The sequence below is a fragment of the Desmodus rotundus genome, chromosome 4 (genome assembly GCF_022682495.2).
Source record: "Desmodus rotundus isolate HL8 chromosome 4, HLdesRot8A.1, whole genome shotgun sequence".
Lineage (NCBI taxonomy): Eukaryota > Metazoa > Chordata > Mammalia > Chiroptera > Phyllostomidae > Desmodus > Desmodus rotundus.
In genome coordinates, this window is record NC_071390.1 from 158,686,785 (window position 1) to 158,709,945 (window position 23,161).

At 46.2% G+C, this 23,161-nt stretch overlaps 1 protein-coding gene across 4 annotated transcripts in view; it reads right to left on the bottom strand.

Moving 5' to 3' along the window:
• The window catches only part of TBC1D1 (TBC1 domain family member 1), a 208,768-nt gene that overhangs the window by 21,148 nt on the left and 164,459 nt on the right, over window positions 1-23,161 (bottom strand). For all 4 annotated transcript variants that reach the window (XM_053922307.2, XM_053922308.2, XM_053922309.2 and 1 more), the window contains 3 exons: window positions 21,704-21,889; window positions 12,368-12,529; window positions 6,486-6,644 (listed from right to left, as the gene is read on the bottom strand). In XM_053922307.2, the coding sequence (XP_053778282.1) occupies window positions 6,486-6,644; window positions 12,368-12,529; window positions 21,704-21,889 (507 nt within the window). The remainder of the gene's footprint in view (window positions 1-6,485; window positions 6,645-12,367; window positions 12,530-21,703; window positions 21,890-23,161) is intronic.

Below are 23,161 nucleotides of genomic sequence, written 5' to 3' on the forward strand. Positions count from 1 at the left end.
TATCTGAACTCGAAGTATGAGAATGGCAGCAGTCCCCTCACTACCTTCCTGATTCCTTGTCCTGCATTCACTTCTTGCCTGCTTTACCTTTTCTCCCCACAAATGTTCCCAAATCACACCTCACACATGTCATCCCACTGCTGAAAAGCCATCAAGAGCTCCCCAATGGAGCTCGGCACACGCACCTCCTCACCTACCCTCCCAGCTTCATCCTCTACTCCAGGGTTAACCTAGGAACTGTGAGGGGGCCCTCCAGGTCTCTGAACCCCTCCAGGCCGCGGGCAGAACCGAGCATGTGCGTGCGCAAGTAGGAGAGGTGTGATTATGCCTGCACATCTCCCGAGTCTAGAGCTGCAGGTGCAACCAGCCTGTACTGTGAGCCACAGACATAATTTAAAATTGCTAGTGGCCACGTGAAAAAGTAACAGGTGAAATTAATTTAAATAAGACATCCAGTTTAACCCAACATAGACAAAATGCTGCCATTTTCAACATGGGATCAATACACAAATTTCTGAGACATTTTGCATTCTTGTTTTCATACTAAGCCTTTGAAATTCAGTGTATTCTTTACTGACAGCACCTCTTCCTTCAGACCAGTCACATCTCAAGTGCTCAACAGCCACACGTGGCCGCCATACTGACAGCACAAGTCCACGGCTCTGCAGATTCTCAAAGGGACCAGGGCAAAAACACACAGGAAGTGCTTCACTCCATTGCCCCCACCGGCTTCCAAGCGGATGGAGCCCTTCCCACCTCTGCGTGTTTGCCCCCGCCCCACCCGTGCCCCTGCCTGTGCTCCCGCCCCTGCCCTGCTGGGCATGCACCTCCCCACTCTTTGTGGGTCTCAGATAGGTGCAGGTGGCAGAACACACAGGGGTCTTGTGGCATGCAGGAACACCACGAAAGGCTTAACTGATTTTATGTTGAATGCTTCGATATCATCTGATGATCCCCCCATTCTGATACCACACCACACAGAAACAGGGCTCACACAACCTAGCCCTGCTTGCAGAGCGGACAGCTCTCATTCAGCAAGGTTCCTAAGTGGGTGCACTGGCAGCCTGGAAAGTGACTGTTGCCAATCTGGCCACTCAACAGGTGCCAGATGTGGGGCAGGACCTTCACAGAGTGTCCTGTGCAGACACACAGGCTCTATGCTCAGAGGGGCCTTGTGCTGGTTTAGCGCTGTCACCACCTTGAAACTCTTAATTCAACAACGGACCCTGCAAATGCAGTGCCCTGTTTGGGGAAGAGAGCTCCCTAGGCAGCCTCCAGCGGTGGTGACATCAGTCTTCCCCACAGACTGCTCCCGAGCAGTATGTTATTTGAGAGCGAATCTTAGGCGAAATTCTGCCAAACATACAACCTTAATCAGCAAGCCAACGTGAAACAGGAACCACGCACGTGCTCCTCATGCTCTGTGCTAAGGCCTCCAACAGGGACCTCCTGGGAAAGGTTCAGTTGGAGGAGGGTAGTCTGATGGTATAGCCAGGCCACCAATGGCCAGGCCACATGGGTGCTCCATACCATGTGCTTCCCACAGGGCACAGAGTGCACGGGCGCTCGAGAAGCATCTGGCGAAACGCCACTGAATGACATGGGGGGAAGATTAAAAAGGCAGAGCCCTTCTCTACGCACATTATTCTTAGGAAACATCTGGCTGAGTCCAGAGGCCACTGGGACTGGCTCCGGCCGGCTCTGTGGGCATCTCTGCTCAATTCCGCCATCAGTGACATCAAGTTGGGAGCAGGGTGGGAGTGTTTACACCATGGAAATCTACAAACGCTAACACCAGGGCTTCATCTGAGGGGCTGGGGGGAGCCGGCTGTTAAACCTTTGCCAGCTCACCACTGACTGGCTCGAAGGACGTGGGAAGATTCCAGACCTCCATGGAAGGAAGGAAGTCACACCCCACCTTACTCTTTTCTTTTGTCACCCACATGTAGTTATATCACTTTGAGGATAAAGAGCATATTTAGAAGGATCGAATAAATATGGCATGATGTGGTCTTGATACTGTGTGACAATGGCAGACTCTCATGCATAACTGTTGGTATACGCACTTATCACACTCCTAAGCTGCGATTGTTCAAGGGACCTCGATAAAGCAAAGTCCCTAGCAGGACAGACAGGTGTGCTACATAACAAGACTGCGACACGACAAGTTATAGGGACTTTTCTGTCTTTCACCATTAACACTTTTTAGTTTCCCACACAGGACTTCACCCCAGAGATGACACGGAGAGTGGTGCTCACCACGGGCGCCCATCTGTTGTTTGTGAGCAGCCCTCCCCCACTGAGAGCACGCGGCACTCAGTCCCCCCCCCCCCCCCCCCCCCCCGCCGCGGCCCAGCCTGGTGAGGCGCACCACCAGGTTGGGCGGGAAAAGGACGACTCTCCCTGCCCGACTATATTTAGTCATCCTAAACACCCTTGGCGGAGCCTTCCTCTTGGCCGCTCTTCTCATCTTTTACAGATTCTAAAGAAGCCTGGGGAAAATTCTCTTTTATAACACTTGGATTAGAGCCTGTTCTTCCAGATACCAGGAAGCTCTGAAACCTTCAGTTAAAATATGTTAACTGGAAGCAGAAATCAATACGACATCTCCCATGCTGGATTCGTGACCTAAACGTGTCTTTGGATATATGCTTTACCTCTCACTGTGGCGTGGGCGGGGCTCACCCTGTTTAGGGGTCACTGGGAGAGGGTCTCTAGAAATCCATCCAAAAATGCTGCCCTAGTCACTGAAAGGCTCACCAGACCTCTGCCGGGTACAGACGCTCTGCCACCACTTCACTGACTTACGAAGCACAGATTTATAAAATGATAAGTAATCGATGTGGGGGGAGACCAGGAGCTCTGCTCTCCGATTGAATGGTGTTTCTATATTTCTGGACCTGTTCAAGGGCTGTTCCAGCTAAGACCTTCCTATCCTGGGAGAGGCTGAACAGTGTCATGGGGCGGAAGCAATGACTCCTGGAAGGTGTCCAGGTTGGGATGCCAGCTCGAGGAGCAGCTGAAGTGGCAGAAGATGGGGGATGAAGTGCAGCCTGAAGAGGGTGTCCAGCTAGTTGCTCAGAGTCACTGGCAGCCTTCAGTGTGGCCACAACTGGAGCAGGAGGCCTAGCTGGAAGGCAGGATGCTTGTCTGTCCATGCTGCCCACCCAGGATGGAGAGCCAGCAAAGAGAGGGCTGCACAAATGGATGTAACGGAAACCAGGCTTAACGGGTGGGGCGGGTCCCTGAACTGAGGCCTCAAGAATCATCTGCTAAGCATCATCTGCGAAGTCCTGGGAGAAGCTGTTTTCTCCCGGCCAGGGTGGTCCACTCTGAAGGAGCGTAGTTTTCCTAACTATGTGGGGAAAAGCTGCGTGGGTATGGGGTGGGCAGAGCCAAGAAAAACAGAAGTGATACTGTGCCCTAGAAGGGACATGATAGGAAGACTAAGAAGACCTAGTAACTTGGGCAAAGGACTCAACTTCTCTGGGACTCATTCATCACCTTCAAGACGGGATAACATGTGCCCAAGTTCATATCGGGTTGCATAGAGTTGATATCTAATAAACCTAGAGAATGCTTCCCACTGCCCAACTACAGTTTATTATTCTTACTCTTTGGAAGAAAAAAATCTTGCAAAAATGTTGATTAGATTTACATCTGATTTCAGAAAGTAAAGCAAGAGGCAGGAAAACAAAAATCCATGAAAGCTCAAAGTATGTCCACCCAACAAGCATTCTGTTCTGGCCAGAACACAGATACCACTTTTTAAGAAAACCTGAAATCTGATGTTTCACTCTGTCCTACACACCTTTATTGGGCCTTGAGTTGGCCGTCATGCAGACTAAATAGAAAATGTAGACTAAACAACTGACTTGGCAAATGCCACTTCTTGGTGAGAGGTGAGGAGGAGGCAGTGGAAAGCTTGGAGGAACTTCTAAGCAAGACCTCCCTGAACCCTACAGAGCATAGTCTAGCAGGTAGGGCTCCCTGGAACCTCTGGATCTGAGCCAAAACACAGGTTTTGCAAGTTCAAGTTCAGAGAGAAGGCAGGTGCTTGTAGGTTGATGGATAAAGCCTGGAGAGATGCACAGAGGTTACTGAAGAAACAGAGCTTCCTTTTGGCCTTGGGAAGGCGTCTGGAGGGGATCCACAATGGAGGCCAGGCCCAGTCTGGGAGAGCAGTGGAGAGAGGAGGCCAGAGCCCTCAGGGCCGGTGGCTGCAGCTGGCCTGCAGGGTGGGAGACGGGCAGGGACAGAGAGGATGTGCGTGCAGCCTGGCCCTGCCCGTGAATTAGAAAAGAATTCTGGCACACCCAGATTACGTGCCAAGTGGAAGAAAGGCTGCCTTAGGCCTCTGGGCAGGGCCTCCCCGGGGAGAGGCCCCGGGCCCTGTGAGAACTTGGCATCTTTCTTCTGCTCTGTGGAAAAGTGATTACATCTGAGCAACGGCAGGCACAGGGCTGGGCTGGACCATGGAAGAGTGAGAAGGAAGCCAGGGAAGAGAAATTGAACCCAGGAGGGGAGAGCATGTTCCCTTCTCCTCCTCCAACCCTGGGAAGGAGTGGTGGGCAGCAGAGGAACTGTCTATACTCCCTCCCTTTGGATCTCCTGAATTTATTTTTTACTTCATTTCACATGACAGGAACATGATGTCATTTTTTCTGTTACTCATCACATGAGCAAACAGAGCTATTGCCAACTCACAAAGCTGCTTTGCTTGGGGTCAGTGGGCCAAATGGGCTCCAGCCCCACTTTGTCCCCAGGGTATCATCACAGCCTGTCAGCATCCTCCTTCACCCAACACAGGGGTTTGGTGGGCCTCAGGGATGCAGCATGGAGCCACAGTGGGTTTAGGTCCTGCTAAACTGTAGGACCGTGGTCACCGCTTGCCATCTGTGCCTCAGTTTCCTTGTTTCTTATCCCAGAGCTGTTGTGAGGGTCACATGAAATTAAGGGGCTAGTGCACAGCCTCATCTTCAACATCTCAAAAGACTCACTGAGCACCTAATATGTGGCAGGCTCTATCCTCAGAGCTGGGGGATCCCCGGCCCAGCCCACAAAGGGGCGTATCCCATGGGGTGAAAAGCAATAAAAAAGCAGCCGCTGCTGCCATAACACCAAGGACAGCCATGGGAAGGGCGGGGTGCCAGACAGGGGCCCAGGAGGCACACGCGCTGCTCAGCTGCACGTCGGCTGTGCCACTGGGAGCCAGTCACGCCACCTCTCTGTGCTTCAAGTTTCTCATCTCTAAACAGGGAGAGAATAATGTCTACCTGATCGCATGGTGATCATTACAGAAAGTTTAGGTAAACGTCATACAACGTTGGGCGTAAGGTAAAGTTAGGTAATAGCTTTAAATAATAGTGATAATTGTAACACTTAATAAGTGTGATAAGTACCACGGGGTGAGACATGGGTAGAAAAGAGGGCTTAACAGAAGCAGCTAATCTGGCCAGAAGCTGGGAGAAGAGGCTACAGTGGGGGTGCTTTCTCAGAGGAGACCAAAAGAGCAACATCTGTGAAATTAATCCTTAAGGTTAGGTTCGCTTGTGGCTGGAAAGAAAAGATGCGATACTGCTAATCCAGCTCCCACTTCATATTATTGGGAATCTCTTCCCTCCCTCCTCGCCGCTGCAGGGAGCTAAACAGCCAGGCCACTGCCAGGCCTGAAGCAGACAGAGGCTCCAGTGAGTCCCAGGTGGCAGCAGCAACAGGCAGGATGACTGTTCCAGAAGCAGGGCCACACGCTTCGCAAGTGGCAGGGCCAGGTTTCTGCGGCCTTAATGGGGGGTCTGCGGAAGCCCAGGAGCCCTGCCACGGTGGAGATGGGGACCCCTGTGGGAGGCGGCAAGCAGAAGAGAATGCACCCCGCCTCCGCCCCGTGCGTGGCTGCTGACAAGTCAGAGGCTCTTTTGTACAAAACTGCATCCTAATTACACCCTAATTACATGTGTTCTTCACTGCAGTGGTGGCACATGTGTCCAACACAGGGCTCCCATCTCAGAGTTTTTCAAAACTATCCAAGAGACAAGGTACCTACCCTTTTCCAAAACAAAGTGGACTCGCGTGCACACAATCTGCTTTCTACGGTTTTTCTAATCAATCCTGTTTGAAAGCAGTGAAGGCCAGGGAGTGACTCCTGTAATTAAAACAAACCTCGGTTCTGACACTTACGTTTTCCAGGAAACCTCCTGTCAACTTTTGAATTACTGGCCTGAACCACGGTCCTGACTGGAGCCTTGGTGACGGCCATGCCCGCGCTGAGCAGAGCCCACATACTGCCCGGGGAGGAGACAGAGACTTTGATGTATACTTGACCCAGGCATTTGTGATTACTCCAGGGCTTTTTTAATTGAAAGGCTCCGTAACAAATTGTGATTGCTAAACCTAAAGGCAGACCACTAAATAACTCGGACAGGCTCTCCAGATTTTTCAAGTGACTGAAACTCCCATTTCCACACCAAATCGATCTGCAGACTTACCAAGGTCGATAAGAATCGCATGCTGCTGGGAGGTGAGCTGCTTCAAGAGTTCTTTGTATGGCGTGTCCTTGGGCTGCTGTTTACTGGGAAACTGGTGTTTAAGCTGGTGTTGCTCTGCTAGGAACTTCCAGACCTCACCCCGGTGATGACGTGGCACACCTTCGGGGCGGAGGTGTGGGGAGGAAAAAATACAGAGAAAGACTTAATGCACAGGATACAATTTAATAATAAAAATGAGTTGTATCTTATTCCATTGATCTGAATTCTTGTTCCATTATGAATTAGCAGCATAGGAAGCAACCCAAATTGTGTCCTATTTCCTTCCTCCCTCCACATCCCCCTTTTTCCCCTCACTTTCCTTTCACCTTTCAAATATATACTCTGTTCAGACTGCAGTAGAATCTGCCAGGCATGAACTGTGAATGACATGAGCCCCTATGCAGTGCCAATTCATAGTGTCCTAGGGAGAGAGGACCAAGCTTGTAACTCTACAATGTGGAATGTCATCTCATAAAAGGGATATAATCAAAGGGAGTTAAGATGAAGGAAATAAAGATTTCACAGAATCTTTCACTTGTGCGAGGACTTACGAGTAGGGGAAAGGAAGAGAGACAAGTCAGAGGAAGGGAACTGTGAGTGTCCTGTCACCGCGGGCACCGGGCACACATGAGGAAGGAGCAAGGGACAGTCAGACTGGAAGGATTTTATCGGAGGCAAAACTGGGGGCAAGAAACCTGCACTTCATTTGGTGACTTTGGGGAACCACAGGAGGTTTCTGAGCTGGGAGTGAGTAGCCTAATCAGAGCTGAGGTTCTAGGCTATTGATTAGATGACTTTCTGCAAGGGTGGGATGGAGGAGGGGCTGGAGGAGGGGCCAGAGGCTGCACAGGGCGTTGTCTGGGGTGAGCATTCAGTGGACACCTGGATACAAGAGAAATCCTCCAAGAGGCTTTGCCCAATGATTCAAATGTGATTGATTTGAACACGCAAAGTGATAAAAAATGTCTGCAGCTAACAAAAGTTCTCTTAAAGTCAATGATGTTACTTAGGGCAAACCGCATTAGAAAAAGGGATGGTTTGCAAACTTCAAAATTCTTTGATTCATTATTCAGCTGTCACGTACAGTTGTGTGCCCACTACAGAGGCCCACCATAAAAATGGGGAGAGAAAGAAGACTACAGAGAATAAGGTCCTAAATCTTTCTCATCTCTGAAGGGAGTTCTCTTGAGAGGAAAGGAACCCCTGGGTAAAGACTAATCTTTCCCCCACCCAGAAGACAAGGTGACTTCCCTGGCTGGCCAGGGCCTCCCAGGAAGATGGCCTTTCTACGTTTCCCACCCGCCACCAAGGGGAGAAGTTTCTACTCTGGCAAGAGGGTGGCAGCAGCAGCTGCTGCTGTTTCCTGAGCAGTCACTGTGTTGTCCCCGTTCTGAGCACCTTCCATGACCCTCGCAACCTGCTAAGGGAACTATTACCCTCCTGGTAAAGATGAGGAGACAGAAGCCAATGAGAATAGGTCCCTTGCCTGAGAGCACCCAGCTGGTTAGTGGCAGCTCCATTGTGGGAGTGACATTTTCTGTTGTCCTCCCTGTCACAACTGTCAGACATGCTTCTGCTCACATGGGGGCTGGAGAAAAATATTTTATGTTTCTGCCTGGCAACTGATACTAAAACAACCATTTGTAGATTTGAACCAGATAGCAGTCAATCTATTACTAGGCCCACAGGAACTATCTTGAAATAATCACTCACAGCCATCTCTTGGGAATACTTAAGGTGTGCTAACTAATTTGGTTTTTCCCTCACACAAACCAACTGTAAAAAAAAAAGAAAAAGAAAAGTTAGCCTGTGGGAGAAACTTAAGGCCACACTTAACTGTGCCCACATCCTGCACCTTCCCTGGATACACAGCTCAGTGTTACTCTGATGACCCCTGCGGCGGGTTGAATGGTGGCTTCCAGAGAGACATGTCTACATCCACCTCCCCAGAGCATGTGAGCGTTAACTCTTTCGGGGGGGAAAAGGGTCTTCACAGATACAATTAAGATTTTGAAATGAGATTATCACCACGGATTATCCAGGTGGGACTTCTATCCAACGACAAATGTCTTTATTAGAGGCACAGAGAGAAGACCAGAGGAGGCGGTCATGGGACCGTGGAGGCAGAGACTGGAGGAACGCACCTCTAAGTCAAGGTGCCAGCAGCCACCAGAAGCTGGAAGAGGCCAAGTGCAGCTCTGCCGACCCCTTGACTTCAGACTTCAGGCCTCCAGGATGTGAGTCAATAACATAATTTCTGTTGTTTTAGCCACCAATTTCGTGGTAATTTGTTATGGCAGCAACAGAAAACTAATATGCCCTGGGCCTTCTGATATTATTTTATGGCTTCTCTTGTTCTCTACTATTCCTGCTCAGAGATATATCTTAGGTGTCTGTGTGTACAAATACACATAGGCTAGCCTTTAATAATACTTCCAACCATATTAGAAATAAATGCGGCCTGAAAACCAGTCAGCATGCTAAGTGATTTACAGTGGGGCTTTTCACAAAATATTTTTTTCAAACTGGGAAACTTTCCCAAGTTATGAGATGAACAATTTCCTCCTCTTACTAAATCATTCCCATTAAGCTTATCATACCCTTATCTTTCTGGAGGAAAAAAACACTGGCTGTGTCACCGGACAGCACGACATACTCTGCTATTTCAGAGAAAGTTCAGATGTGCGATTTAAACACAAAGGGTCATGCCAGTTGGAGCCAACGCTTTTGCTAAGAATGACCTGGAATCCCCTTCCCCACACTCAGTTTCGCCTGCACTCCCAACCCAAGGCAGAGTCCTGGCAGTCTACCCAGGACCTGTAGGCAGGGTTCTGGGTGGACAGGCGGCCACCCACCACCCAAGTGTAAATACCTTTTAAGTTTTATGACTTTAAAAGTACTACATGCTTGCTATTTAAATAAAAAACTTCAGAAAGGGCAAAAGGTATAAAGAAGAAAATGAAAAACTACCCGTAACTAGAGTAAATATAGACTTCACTATCCAAAACAGGAAGCTTTTGAAAGCAAAGGAGAGGAAGGATATTAATTATTTTACTGGAACAAGTGGTAAACCAGGGCTAGGCCAGGCAAACCAGATGTTCGCTAATCCTGCTCACCACCCAGATGTCCACAAACACCCCAGGACACACATACACAGGCACACAACTGTACGTGAGCCCATGCTGGCCTTTTCTCTTGCACTTAGCAACTCATCTTCTGCACCAACACAAACCCATTGTGTCATTTTCAAGGAATACGACGTGGGTGTGGTCACATGGTTGGGGATTTTGGTTCTGTTTTATTTCTTGGCTTATTAATGCTACAATAGGCATTCTTTCCCACTGCAGACCACTTTTGGCTGATTAATATCCAGGCTAGGTTTCTGTATGTGGCATTGCTGGGTCGAAGGTAAGGGGAGTTTGCATCTGGCCCATCCTACCAACTGCTCAGGTCTCCTCTGTGCAACCCCATTCCTAGAAAAGCACACCCGGTTTATAAGTTCTACTTGACCTCTTTTAATCATTAAGTAAATGAGATCATTAAAAAAAATCATTAAATAAAAGAAATCATTTAAACCCAAACTAAGCTTTGGAATACTTAAAACTCCATAGAACTATTCTTCCTTCCCCCAAGCTGACACCCTAATCCTGCTACTGTGATTCAGTTTTGACTTGGAAAGTTCACAAATCCCTTTATTTCCACCACTTAGGGGCCTCTTACCCATAAAGGAACTGTCTTTTCTTTCAAGGGCTTGGAAGTGACTTGGCCTAGACCTGAAGGTCAAAGGTGTGGCTCTGATTTGATCTCGTTTTGTATTCTGAGCCACAGGACAGACTGTGGCCATTTGTTTGGAGTCGTTAAATTCTATGTGTTGAAACCAGCTGAGTAACTGACAAAGCCCTATTACAGCTGGGGACACAGAGTTCCTGCCATAGAAAGTGAGGTGGCACTGTCGGGAACACATGAGGAAATCCCAGGTCAGCCTTAGTTCCCCTCAGTGTACAAACTGTTCAACCATCTCTCCTAACTTCACTACATGGGGTCCGGATACCAAGAGTCTTTCTGTTGGTCCCCCTTGTAACACGTATGATGAGAACCACTATTTCCTGGAGTCAGGTTTCTAAGAAAGTCAAACATCTGGAACAGCTGTCTTACATCCAGGGGACTTACGTTTTGTAGAAGCAAAGCTGTCTTATGTAGTCAACAGTAAAAAGGGAAAGAATAAACTCTTTCTTTTCTCTGCTTCCTCCTTTTCCAAATCTATCGAGGGTCATGTGGTGCAATGATGAGCCTCCAGCAACTACTCTGGCTGCAAAGAATGTGAGAACTGCAAGGGAGCTCTGAGATCCTCTGCCTGATCATGCCTCTCATTCTAGCAGCCGGGAGGCCAGAAAGGTGGGGACACCTGCCAAAGATCACACAGGGAGCCCTGGCCAATGTGAAACCTGAGTCCTCACCACCTACCACATTTCTGGTCTTAGAGAACAGCATTGCCGAGGCGCGGTTCAACCACAGGCGGTACCAGATGGTGCCTAGAACCAGGGTGTGAGACCGGCTCTGTGGTCGCTACTCAACTGCTCTAAGTCCACATTTCCCAGTCCATAGAAAGGGGAAAGTCAACTAGCAACGACCACGTGTTACCGAAGTTGACGCTGTCAAAACCCAGGGAGGTATAATAAGGCCTAACTGACTCGGGAAGGACAAGACCACTCTGCTCCACTTACTCTCTTAGGGACTGACGACGCATGTGTAACTTCTTCCATTGAACGGCTAATAAAGTCAGAAGAAAACCGTAGGATTTATATTTATTTGCCAGCCTTCTTCTAAACCCTTGGTTATTCATGACCAGACTGGCCAGAACTCAGGAGCCCTGGAATTAGATTAGACTCAGAGCTTCCACTCTCGCCAGCACACTCACATACACATTTTACAGGCAAAGGCTGTTGCACTTGAACACTAATGATCATTGCAGTTAAGCTCTAAAATGGAGCTTCTCCAACTATCTGTGATAGAGGACCAGTTTTTTCTTTAAAAAGTTTCCAGTCCACAGCAAACTGATACGTTTATACCATATAGTAAAAAATGAATTAGTAGGAAAATAAAATGAGAAAAAACCTGAAAAAATAAAAAACCACATTTTTTTTTATTAGGATCTGTCAAATGGCTGTAAAAGTTTCTAAATGCTTAGTCTCAAATTCTGTACTTATCTTGAGACAGTAACGGTTTGGATTGGTACGCAGTCAGCAGATGACACTAAGAACAGTAGCAAAACTGCCCTCCCTCCAGGGCCTTTTGGTGGAGCAGACACAGGCAGGGTGCTCCGGGGTATCAGCTCATTTCTTCCTCGCAGCCCACTGTCATCACTCACGTCTTACACAGGTGGGAAGTGGGGCTCAGAGAGGTTAAGTCACTTGCCTAGCATCACACTGCAGGTTGGGAGGGCTGGGATATGAAGCTGGGGGCCTGTCTTTAGTCTGTGCCCAACACTCTCTGCTGTCTCCCACGGGTACTCAGAGAGAAGCCACACAATTGGTTCTCAGGTCACTGTTGAACTCTGAGAGTATCAACACATTGTTACCCAGTTTGTAGGCAATTAAGTCCTTGGGTTTTCCTGATCTTCTTCCTGTTTCCTGGTTTTCTGGGCCTTGTAATTGATTTACTTAAGAGGAATCATGAAAGGTGATGAAAGTCACATCAATTAACTATCTGGAAACAGATTAACTAATGAGAAATAGGAGAGAGATACCCACTAAAATTGCATTTAGAATGTTTTTTTATTTCGTACATCTCCCCAACCATCAGTGAGGGGTGAGGTTTGCAGACTGATTCCCAGTAAGGCTTACCTTGCCCAACAGCTGAATGCATTTTTTCCATGTCAAACTTAATTTTACATCTTCCTGGAGTGCTGAGCATCTTTTCCCACACTGCTGTTACTTCTTTAAGACAAGGAGTGATTTCTTCATAAGCAAGCTTCAGGCGCTTGTTCAGCAAGTCATTTTCAGAAGCTGGAACAGACCATGCGAGAGCACGTCAGGGAACACTGCGGCCACCTATGTTCTGTTTCACCACGTGGCTCTCCAAGGACGGTTTTTCTTACTTAGGGCCAAACCTCCTCCATGTAGTTTCTGCCAATGGTTGTGTTTCTGCTTCCTGGAGCTGAATGGAATAAATCTATACTTTTCATAATACATGTCCTCATGTATATGGAGGTAGCTACTATTTCCCAACAACCCTATTCAGTCTGAAGCTTCATTAAGAAGAATTATACCTGAATTACCAAACTGGAGTTGGGGGGCAGTGGGGGGGAGTAGGGGGGACAGGGGCGGGAGTGCAATACAGGATTTTAAATTGACAATTCTAGTAAATTAAAACTGACAACCTCATTTCCACCTAAAACCACTAAATCCTATTTAGATACAGTGGTAACACTGTCAGCCCCCAAATCCACTTCGCATCACATGAGAGCTAGACTGTGAGTTTATTAGGAGAGCCGGGAGGATATACAGCTAAGTACAAGCCAATACACAGACTTTTGCAGAGCTGCTAGACTTGACTTCTTTATGGTAATAATAAATACTGTGTCTTAAGTACTTCATGTTTAGTAACATTTAATCTGAATGTCACTCGGAGGCAGCAGAGGCTCAGGAGCTTCACCAGAGCAGGAGGCAGAGCAGACCTACGGCCCTCGGCCTCACTGTGCTACAGAGCTTGCTGTTATAATTTATACATTTCTTTTCCCCTGGGATTAGGCACAGATCAATTAAGGATCTTACGTGTTTTCTCCAATCCAGGGGAGCTATGCGAGCCAGAGTTTTCTTTGTGTGAAAGATTTTCAATACAAATTTGATCTCTTTAACAGGTAGAGTGCCCTTCAGATCTTTTTGTTTTCATTTCTGTTCTTGGTAAAGTGCATCTTTCAAGAAGTTTGTCTATTTTATCTAAATATTGGCTTGGCCAAAGACTTTATTTACTTTTTTTCCATACGATGGCTCTAGTCATGCTTAGTTGTCTTTAACTTCATTGGAAACAATTGTTAGATTGTATTGTGACAGCTGTCATATCAGCGTGCATTTTTTAAAAAATCTTATCAAAAGGGTACATTTTTGTGTAGCCATTTTAATATTGAATATAACAGAAAATATGCAACATGTTTGGCATATTATGTTTTATTATTTCAAGAAAGGTAAAAATGCAACTGAAATGAAAAAACAAAGGCTCATGCAGTGTATGGAGAAGGTGCTGTGAAGGACTGAAGGTGTCAAAAGTGGTTTGCAAAGTTTCTTGGTACTATTGACATGTTGGCCAAATAATGCTTTGCTGTGGGCTGTCTTATGCATTGGAAGATGTTTAGCAGCACCCTGGCCTCTACCCACTAGAAGCCAATAGCAGGAGATGGCTGACATACTCAAAATATCCCAATAAAGGTGTTGGTGAAAATGAAAAATGTGTCTTTTATTTTACAGGAAAAACATAACTGACTTTTTGTTCAACTCAATAGTTAGGTTTATTGGCATAAAGTTGTTCTGAGTCCTACAGACACTGGTAAGTCAGTGTACACATGTCAGATGTCTGTTCTGCCCTATCCCCTGCAAATACACACACTCTCCCACACCAACCCCATTGTTTTCTGGAGGAAACCAAGGCTGAGCAGTGGCCTTCCTTTGCCCAGAGCCACAGAAGTAAGAAGTGCTGGTGATAGAATGTGAAGCCCTCAGGCTTTAAACCACTATGCTTTTTTTTTTCTTTTTTACCAAAATGCTTCTGAACCCCAGTTCCTATCGCTATTAATGTAAGAATTAGGACTTCCAGTCAAGATGGCAGCATAGTAAACAAGGCTTGCCTCCTCGCACAACCACATCCAAATTACAGCTAAAATATAGAACAACCATCACTCAGAACAGACAGAAATTGAGTTGAATGGAAGTCTGACAGCTACGGAATTAAAGAAACCACATCCATCCAGACTGGTAGGAGGGATGGAGATGCAGAATGGGCTGGTCCCACGTCCATATGTGGTAGATAAAAATTCTGGAGGGATATATCGGGAGCAAGAAGTCCCAGCCCGACACTAGGCCCCCCAGCCCAGGGTTCCAGTGCCAGGAACATAAGTCCCTATAACTTCTGTCTGCAAAAACCTGTGGGGATGGAGTAGGTGAATGAAACTTCTGGGGTCCCAAGCAGTTCCTCTTAAAGAACCCACACATGGACTTACTCAGACTTATTCCCTCTGAGCTCCAACACCAGGGTAGCAGCCTGAAAGGCACCAGTGACATACAGGGAGGAACTGAAGTGTCTGGCATCAATGTGAGAGCTGGGGAACAGCTTTTTCTCAGACAGAAAGGTGAGCAAAGGCTACTGTCCTTTTTCTGAGGCCTACAAACCATAGAGCTGACAGGCAGGTGCTACATCTGAGACTCCATCAACCTGGCTAACACTGTTCGCTCTGCCCTTGAGATCCCCTGAGACTCCATCTCACCCAACTTACTGGCCCACCCAAACTGTTAACTGTGACTTTTCCATATGGATGGCTGGTCTTGGCTCATGCTTCGCAACTTCCTAAATCCTATCAAACAAGCACCAGCTGGTCTCAGTGAGCCCCCAGCTCCAGTACCTCCTGCTAAGTGGTCCCAGGTATGGCACTAACAGCAACCAGTCTAGATTCAGAGTTTGGCTTCAGCTGGGAATCTCCTAGCCCAGCACAAGTAGCAGGCGTCTCAGACTGCTTTATAGCTTATGCAGAGTGGCCTCAGGCAGAACACAGGAGGGAGCTGACCTTGGCCTGCACCATCCAGGAAACCCCAGGGCCAACGCACCCAGCTGCAGACCATGTTGGAGCATGACCACCCTGCCTCTGCATAGCTGATCCTCCACAGATGGCAGAGGTTGGTGGAAGTGGTCGCAGCCAATCCTGGCAACTGACTGGCCAGGGTAATTCCCTCCCATTGATCTGCCAACAGCAACCAAGGCTCAACTACAATAGGAGAGTGTACCCAGCCCACATGAAGGGCACACCTCGAGTATCCAGCTTGCGTGATAGGGGAGGCTGTGCCGCTGGGTCCTATAGGACACTTCCTACATTAGGCCAAGCTACCAAGACAGGTAATCATAGCAGCTCTACTTAATACTTAGAAACAAACACAGGGAGGCTGCCAAAATGAGGACACAAAGAAACATGGCCCAAATGAAAGAACAGATCAAAACTCCAGAAAAAGTACTAAACAAAGTGGAGATAAGCAATCTCTCAGATGCAGAGTTCAAAACACTGGTGATAAGGATGCTCAAGGAACTTAGTGAGGACTTCAGCAGCATAAAAAAGATCCAGTCAGAAACAAAGGATACACTAATTGAAATAAAGAATAATTTACAGGGAAACAACAGTAGAGTGGATGAAGCTGAGAATTAAATCAATGATTTAAAACATAAGGAAGCAAAAACAACCAATCAGAACAACAAGAAGGAAAAAGAACACAAAAAAATGAGGATAGTGTAAGCAGCCTCTGGGACAACTTCAAGAGGTCCAACATTCGCATCATAAGGGTGCCAGAAGGAGAATAGAAAGAGCAAGAAATTGGAGATCTATTTGAAAGAATAATGGAAGAAAACTTCCCTAATTTTGTAAAGGAACTAAACATGCAAGTCCAACAAGATGGATGCAAAGAGGCCCACTACAAGGCACATCACAATTAATGTGCCAGAGGTTAAAGATAAAGAGAGAAACTCAAAAGCAGCAAGAGAAAAGTAGTTAGTTACCTACAGGGAAGTTCCCATAAAATTGTCAGCTGATTTCTCAAAAGACATTCTGCAGGCCAGATGAGATTGCCAAGAGATATTCAGAGTCACAAAAAGCAGGGACCCACAACCAAGATTGCTCTACCCAGCAAAGCTATCATTTAGAATGGAACGGCAGATAAAGAGCTTCCCAGACAAGAAAAAACTAAAGGAGTTCATCATCACGGAACCATTATTATCTGAAATGTTAAAGGGACTTATTTAAGGAAAAGATCAAACTATAAACGATAAAATGGCAATAAACATATCTATCAACAACTGAATCTAAAAAACACACTGATAAACAAGAACAGAGACAGAATTATGGATATGGAGAATGTTTTGATGGTTGCCAGATGGGAGAAGGGCGTGGGGGAGAATGGGCAAAGAGGTGAGGGTATTAAGAAGTACAAATAGGTCCTGGCTGGTGTGGCTCAGTGGACTGAGTGTCCGCCTGCAAACCAAAGGGTTGCCGGTTCAATTTCCAGTCAGGACACATATCTATGTCGCGGGCCAGGTCCCCAGGTGGGAGACAACCACATGAGAGGCAACTACACATTGTTTCTCTCCCTCGCTTTCTCCCTCCCTTCCCCTCTGTCTAAAAATAAGTAAATAAAATATTTTTCTAAAAAAGAAGTACAAGTAAGCGGTTACAGAATAGCCACAGGGATGTAAAGTACAGTATAGGAAATGGAAAAGCCAAAGAACTTACACGCATGACCCATGGACATGAACAATGGTGTGGGAATTGCCTAAGAGAGTAGGGAGTGCTGGGTGGAGGGGGGCAAAGGAGGAAAAATTGGGATAACGGTAATAGCATAATCAATAAAATTAAAAGAAAAAAATGAGAATTACAGCTACTTCATTGAGTTGCTCTTGTGATGATTAAATAAGATGAAATATACTAAGCAGCCACAAAATGTCTGCTGATTCGCAAGTCCTCTACAAATTATATCAAAAATATAGTCAGACAATGAAAGGTACAAAACATTGTTTTGCAAAGTGCTGATAATAGAAAATATTTTCTTTTTCCAATTTAGAAATTGAGCAAATGCTAACTCAGTTAATCTGGCTAATAGTACCCTGATGGTTAAGACCTTAATCATCTGATGCATGGATTCTGTACTTAACTGACCCAACTACCGCCTTCAAGTACAAATACATAAAAAGAAGGCACTAAAAGGCCTGCAGAGATTCCTGGTCCAACCTCTCATTTTGTGGGCATAATAACTAAAGTTCAGAGCAATTAAGGGATTTGACAAGGTTATCGACCAGCTGGTATTTAGCAGTGACTCCAGGCCTGGTGCTCTCCCTTATTTTTTGTGATTTTTCATCTACTATCTTTATTCTTCTCCTTCTAACTTTGAAGAATACATTTTCAAGGTCCTGTTAAACAACTCCCTACATCTGTGGAGTGCAAATTTTCAAAAAATGGCCACCCTACATTCATTTGGGCTGGAAGAAACACAATAGATGCCATCAGAGTTGATGCGGCCCTTGTAGCAAGTCGGGCTCAGGGTGAGCCTTGCTGACGCCAGCAGCACAGGGCTCTCGGGGCCAGCACACATTTTTCTGGCAGTGAACTCTGCTGTGAGCATATCGGACTGCACTGGAGGGCCCAGCAAGCAAGGCGAGAAACCTGCTCTGAAGTCAACAGAACAGAAATATCTGGCCAGAAGACTCAGCTGCAAAGGCTTAATCCATGTATTTTGCTGCTGGCCCAAGCAACATCCTGCTGTTCAGTAACCTGATGAGGCCTCAAATCGGTGGCCTCCGAAATGCTGTCAACTAAGGCAGATGGTGCAGGCTTGCGACAAACGTCAAGGAGCCAAGGCGAGAACATTAGATAGAAGACCAAACTGTTTACTATAGTAAATAAGGGTCTGAATCCCATGTCTGTGAGCTTCTAGGGCTGGAGGAAACCAGGCCTGTGTGAGATCAGATGTTGTAACTTTGCAAAAGAGTCATCTAAAAACTTACCATTTAACATGGACGTATGAGCTAACTTGGACTTTGGATTAATATTCAGATCTGACTTATGTCCTTTGTGTAGGGTGGGCGGTGGCTGCCCACCCCAATCCTGTGCTGTTAGCAACTGCGCCCACAGATAAAACAGTCTTCCAACTGCCAGCACCTCTCCAAAGCTTGGAAAGGGAGGGCTAAGGGGTGGAAGCCTCAGTAATCAATGACTCCATGCTTATAGAGAGTTTAGAAAAACTACAACCATTATGATTATTTTTTTACAATGTAGTATTTTTTTAACTGGGGAAAAACCTTTTTAAAAATACCTTCAATTACAATTCAATTAAAATTCCAAATTCGATGTGTCATTATGCAGATGTAATACCTGTAACATTTTAATCTTAAACAAGAAATGCTGAACTATGAGAGTCAGTCCAAAAAGCAATAATGTGCTGACCAAAAACTGTGCTTGTATTGAATCATGCCCTGCTGTCTTGCATTAGGTGGCTTGTGTCTTCATTTACAATAGAGGAAAAAGGGCCTTGCAGAGGGGTACAAGGGAGGACTGCTGGCTCGGCAGCAGGGAGGGGATGCATTTTAGTTCCAACTTCACTGAAACAAATAAGCTGTTTCACTAGGGAAATTACAATTCGGCTTCCAAGTGTCTACAGTGAGTGAGGCAGCTTTCAATGACATGGTGTGTTTTTTTCTCGGATGCAGTGCTTCTAGACCTGTAACAATAATTGATCCACGTATGCAAGAGCCAGGGACTAGACTTAACTGTAGAAAGAACCTCCTCATACATGATTTTTAAATTTCTTTTCCAAAGAGCATGCCAGTTGGCCAAAACGCATGATCAATTTCAAGAGTCACTCCCAGTTGCAATTTAACTTTCCTTTTTAAAAGCAATTGAAAAAAAAAAGGCAATAAAATGACTGTCTCTCTAGCATTTAGTACATTCCCTTATTAGTTCTTGTCAAATTTTGCTTCTTTATTTAATGACAAAATTCTGGCCCCCCATCCCACCCCAACACCGCTTACTAAACATTTTTAGGCAGTTCATGAACAGGCTCTGATTGAGGATTATTTCTCGGCAACATAGGTCCTGTGCACAGCAACACAGTGCTTGCTAAATTATATTCAGCAAGTTTATCGTGGTTCTATCACAAAGGTAAACATGTGTTGAACTTCACAGAGCTAATAAGAGAAATGAGTCCCAGCAGTGAAAATGAATGCCCACACAGGACTGAACACTGCCAGATTAGGGGGGAAGCAGCAGAAAGATACTGGGAGGGACCAGTGAACATATACAACACCTGGCAAGGTGTCCCAGGTCACCTTAGGAAATGTCCCAGGTCATTTGAGTCTGGCAAGTGGCCATTTAACGGCTTTACAACAGCCTCGCTTCTGTGGTATCCTGATCTCATCAACTATAGTCACAACTCCTCCCGACGTCCCCAAGGCGCCAGCCAGCGGCATCCCCATTTCACAGGGGAGCCCCGATTTTCCACGGCTGCCATGTGCATGACTGGCCAGGATAAGCACTAAGGCTTATGACCTACGGGATAAACATGACCGCCTTCTCGCTTTCAACAAAACCCCAGCCAACATACACGTGAAGGTAAGTGCCGTGCTCCAAAGCTGTCGCTTAGCTGACGACACTCAGCAGTGCCATCACTATCGAACCTGTTTCAGACATCTGCTTTCAGAATCACTCACCTTTAGAACACACAAGCAAACGGTAGGAAAACAGCTGGGAGAACCCTCGGCGCTCACTGCTCTAAAAGGCCCTGGTGCAGCACCCAGCCCCCCACCGCTCATACACCGGCAAGGGATGACCCAGCTCTCTCAGCTTCAGTACCGTGTCCACATCCACAAGCAGCCTCTTACAACTGTGGGACCACTTTCATATCAAAAGGTCTTATCACTTTGTATTTTACTTCTTGGTTTTGGTCAAAGATAATCTACTTATCTGGACTATGAACCATATTCATCAAGTCTAGTATCTTAATGACTTTCATCTCTTAAGAAGAAGCAAGATCATTATTAAAAGGAGGAAGTTCAGTGAAATGTACAGTAGCCCCCCTTATCCACAGGGGATGTGGGCCAGGACCTTCAGGTACAGAAGCCTGAGACCACAGATAGTACCAAAACCTGTATATGCTGTGTGTGTTTCCTATACATAGATACCTTTTCACTTAAAGGAAGCACTTTATGTCTGCTCTTTGGCACATCCAAATTTTGTGCTTTGGGGCCATAATTAAGTAAGATAAGGGCTCCTCCAACACAAGCACTGTGACACGGTGACAGTGGATCTGATAACCAAGACAGCTGCTGAGTGACTGACGGGAGAACAGCATACACAGCAAGGGCACTCTGGACAAAGGGATGATTCACGTCCCGCGCAGGATGGAGTGGGACAACCTGAGAGCTCATCACACTACTCAGAACAGCACACGATTTAAAACTTATGAATTGTTCTTTCTGGAATTTTCCATTTCTTATTTTCAGACTGTGGGGTCACTGAAAGTCCAGAGAGCTAAACCACAGCTAAAGTGGGAATCACTATACTCTTAATTCCAAAACTTCCTAAGGAGTGACGGCATGGCCGGACTACCTGTGTGGCCTCCCTTTGAGAGAATGTCCAGACTTCCTGACCAAAATTCTCATTATTTTATAGCCAGGCACTCTCCACACCCTAAGACCCATGTTCTTTCCATTATACCACGCAGGGTACATAAACTTAGCTACTTTGAAAATAGTATTTATTGCTTCAAGTGACAGCATGGAAACAGGAAATGAACAAAATCTAAACTCTCAAAGTTCATGTCTTATTTTGATACTGACATGACCCTGGGCAAGCTGCCCGGCTTCTCTGAGCCTTAGCTTCCTCTTCAGGCCAACCCCGCCTCCTGGAGCTGTCCTCAGGAGTGAATGAGTCTGCGTCCACAGAACACCTTGGTATCAGTGCAGACAGAGCTCAGCTAACGTTCAGGTTTTCAGGTTACTTGCCACTCACTGAAAATGCACAGAGTGAGGTTATGAACTTAATGATTACACGGGATTAGTTCATATATAACACCCAGGCAGAGACTCTGGCTGTGGACGAAGTATGGGGAGACTGGAAAATAAAACCAAACCCACTTTTAGAAGGTTAAAGCTTATATTTGCAGGTTGTCTCTCGGAAGTTCTGGACATCATGCTAAAAGTGACCATACGAATATAGTTAATACAGTTGGTGAGATCAGTAGGTCTCCAGAAGGAGTGTTAACTTTGAAAAAGGAAACAGATGTTTACATACACACGCACACATTTGCAGAGATATATGTATGTTGGAGTATCTTGCTTTCTCTGCAAGGTAGGGCGCTTACATCTGATGTGATTCACTTCAAAGCTAAGATACATTATAGCCATCAGGCCTGTTCCAGTATAAAAGACAGCAATCCAACCTTGGAGCTTCTGATTCTCCTTCTCCATTCGGAGCAGTAGTATCTGCTGTAGGATCGCCTTTTGCCACAGTTCTCGAAGCTCCCGAGGCGTCCTTTTCTTTTCCGCTGGCACAGGGCCAAAGGGCCCGTCTTCACAAACTGGTTCCAAAGGAGATCGTGGGGGAAGCTCTCCCAGCTCGGAATAATCTGAGAAGGAAAAGGACATTTCTGAATGGTCATTTTTCAACAAAAATTTATATTTAAGCATGGTGCCAAATCGGAAAATTCTACTCATTCAGATACTATGTAATGATATCACCCTAGCTGATGATTGGTGTTTTAAAGTGCACTGTAACAAACTACATTTGAGCAATGAACATGTAACAACATGTCAAATAGTATGCAAGAGTTGTAGCAGCTGAGGAAATGTTCAAAGATACCTACTTTTTCAGGTGCCATATATCTTCTTCTGAGTTAATGACTCATTAATAAAATAATAATAGCAAACACTCGCCCAGTGCTATGTGTGAGACTATTCTGAGGGCCTTTAGGTATAATAATTTATTTAACACTCCACACCTATGACATAGGTACTACAACTATTCAGTTTTAAAGAAAGCAAAGTGAAGCATGGGGAATTTAAGTAACTTGCCAATGTCACACAGGTGGGAAGTAGTACAGCCAAGACTGGAACCTGGTCTCACTTGTATATGCCTTCTTAACCACCTGTGACATGGCTAAGTATTCTGAAATAAGATTAACAGTGACCATTAACGGATCCTCTGCCGAGTCCTGGGCACCATACCAGGTGTTTCGTGTACAGTGCCTCATTCCATCCTGAGGAGGACAGCTCCAGGAGGCAGGGATTGGCCTGAACAGGAAACTAAGGCTCAGAGAAGCCGAGCAGCTTGCCCAGGGTCATGTAGTGAAGAAGCGAGCACTTTGGGATCCCAACCTACATCTGCCCAACTCGGGAGCCTGTGCTTTCCGCTGATACCCCCACCCTTCAAATGTTTCCCGGGTCTTCAGTTTTTAAATTTCTATTTCTAGTCGAAATCTCTTTACAGTGCATGAACCTGTACCTTTCTTGGCTGCAGACCCCATGTTGCTGGCACACAGCGTTACCGCTCACAAATACCGACGGCACGCACTGAGAGCGTCCCATGTGCAAGCTGTGAGACCAGTTCTGAAGAACTGCAGAAGCTCCTGTACAAATGGACCCCGTCTGATTCAAGTCATCCTTGGGAGCTTCTGTCTAAACTGAACCTAAATACAGCCACGGTCTTACACGCCGTGAAAAGCCCTTCGCAGCCACTGGAGTCTCACAATCCCCATAATGCCGATACAATCTCTGCTAGTCGATAGCTCCAACATAATTCCATGTTAATGATTAATTTCTGGAACAGTCATCAGCACTGACTGTTCATTGTCTTCATCTAAAGTTGGGTTTGTTTTCCTGCTAGGAAATCAAACACAAGC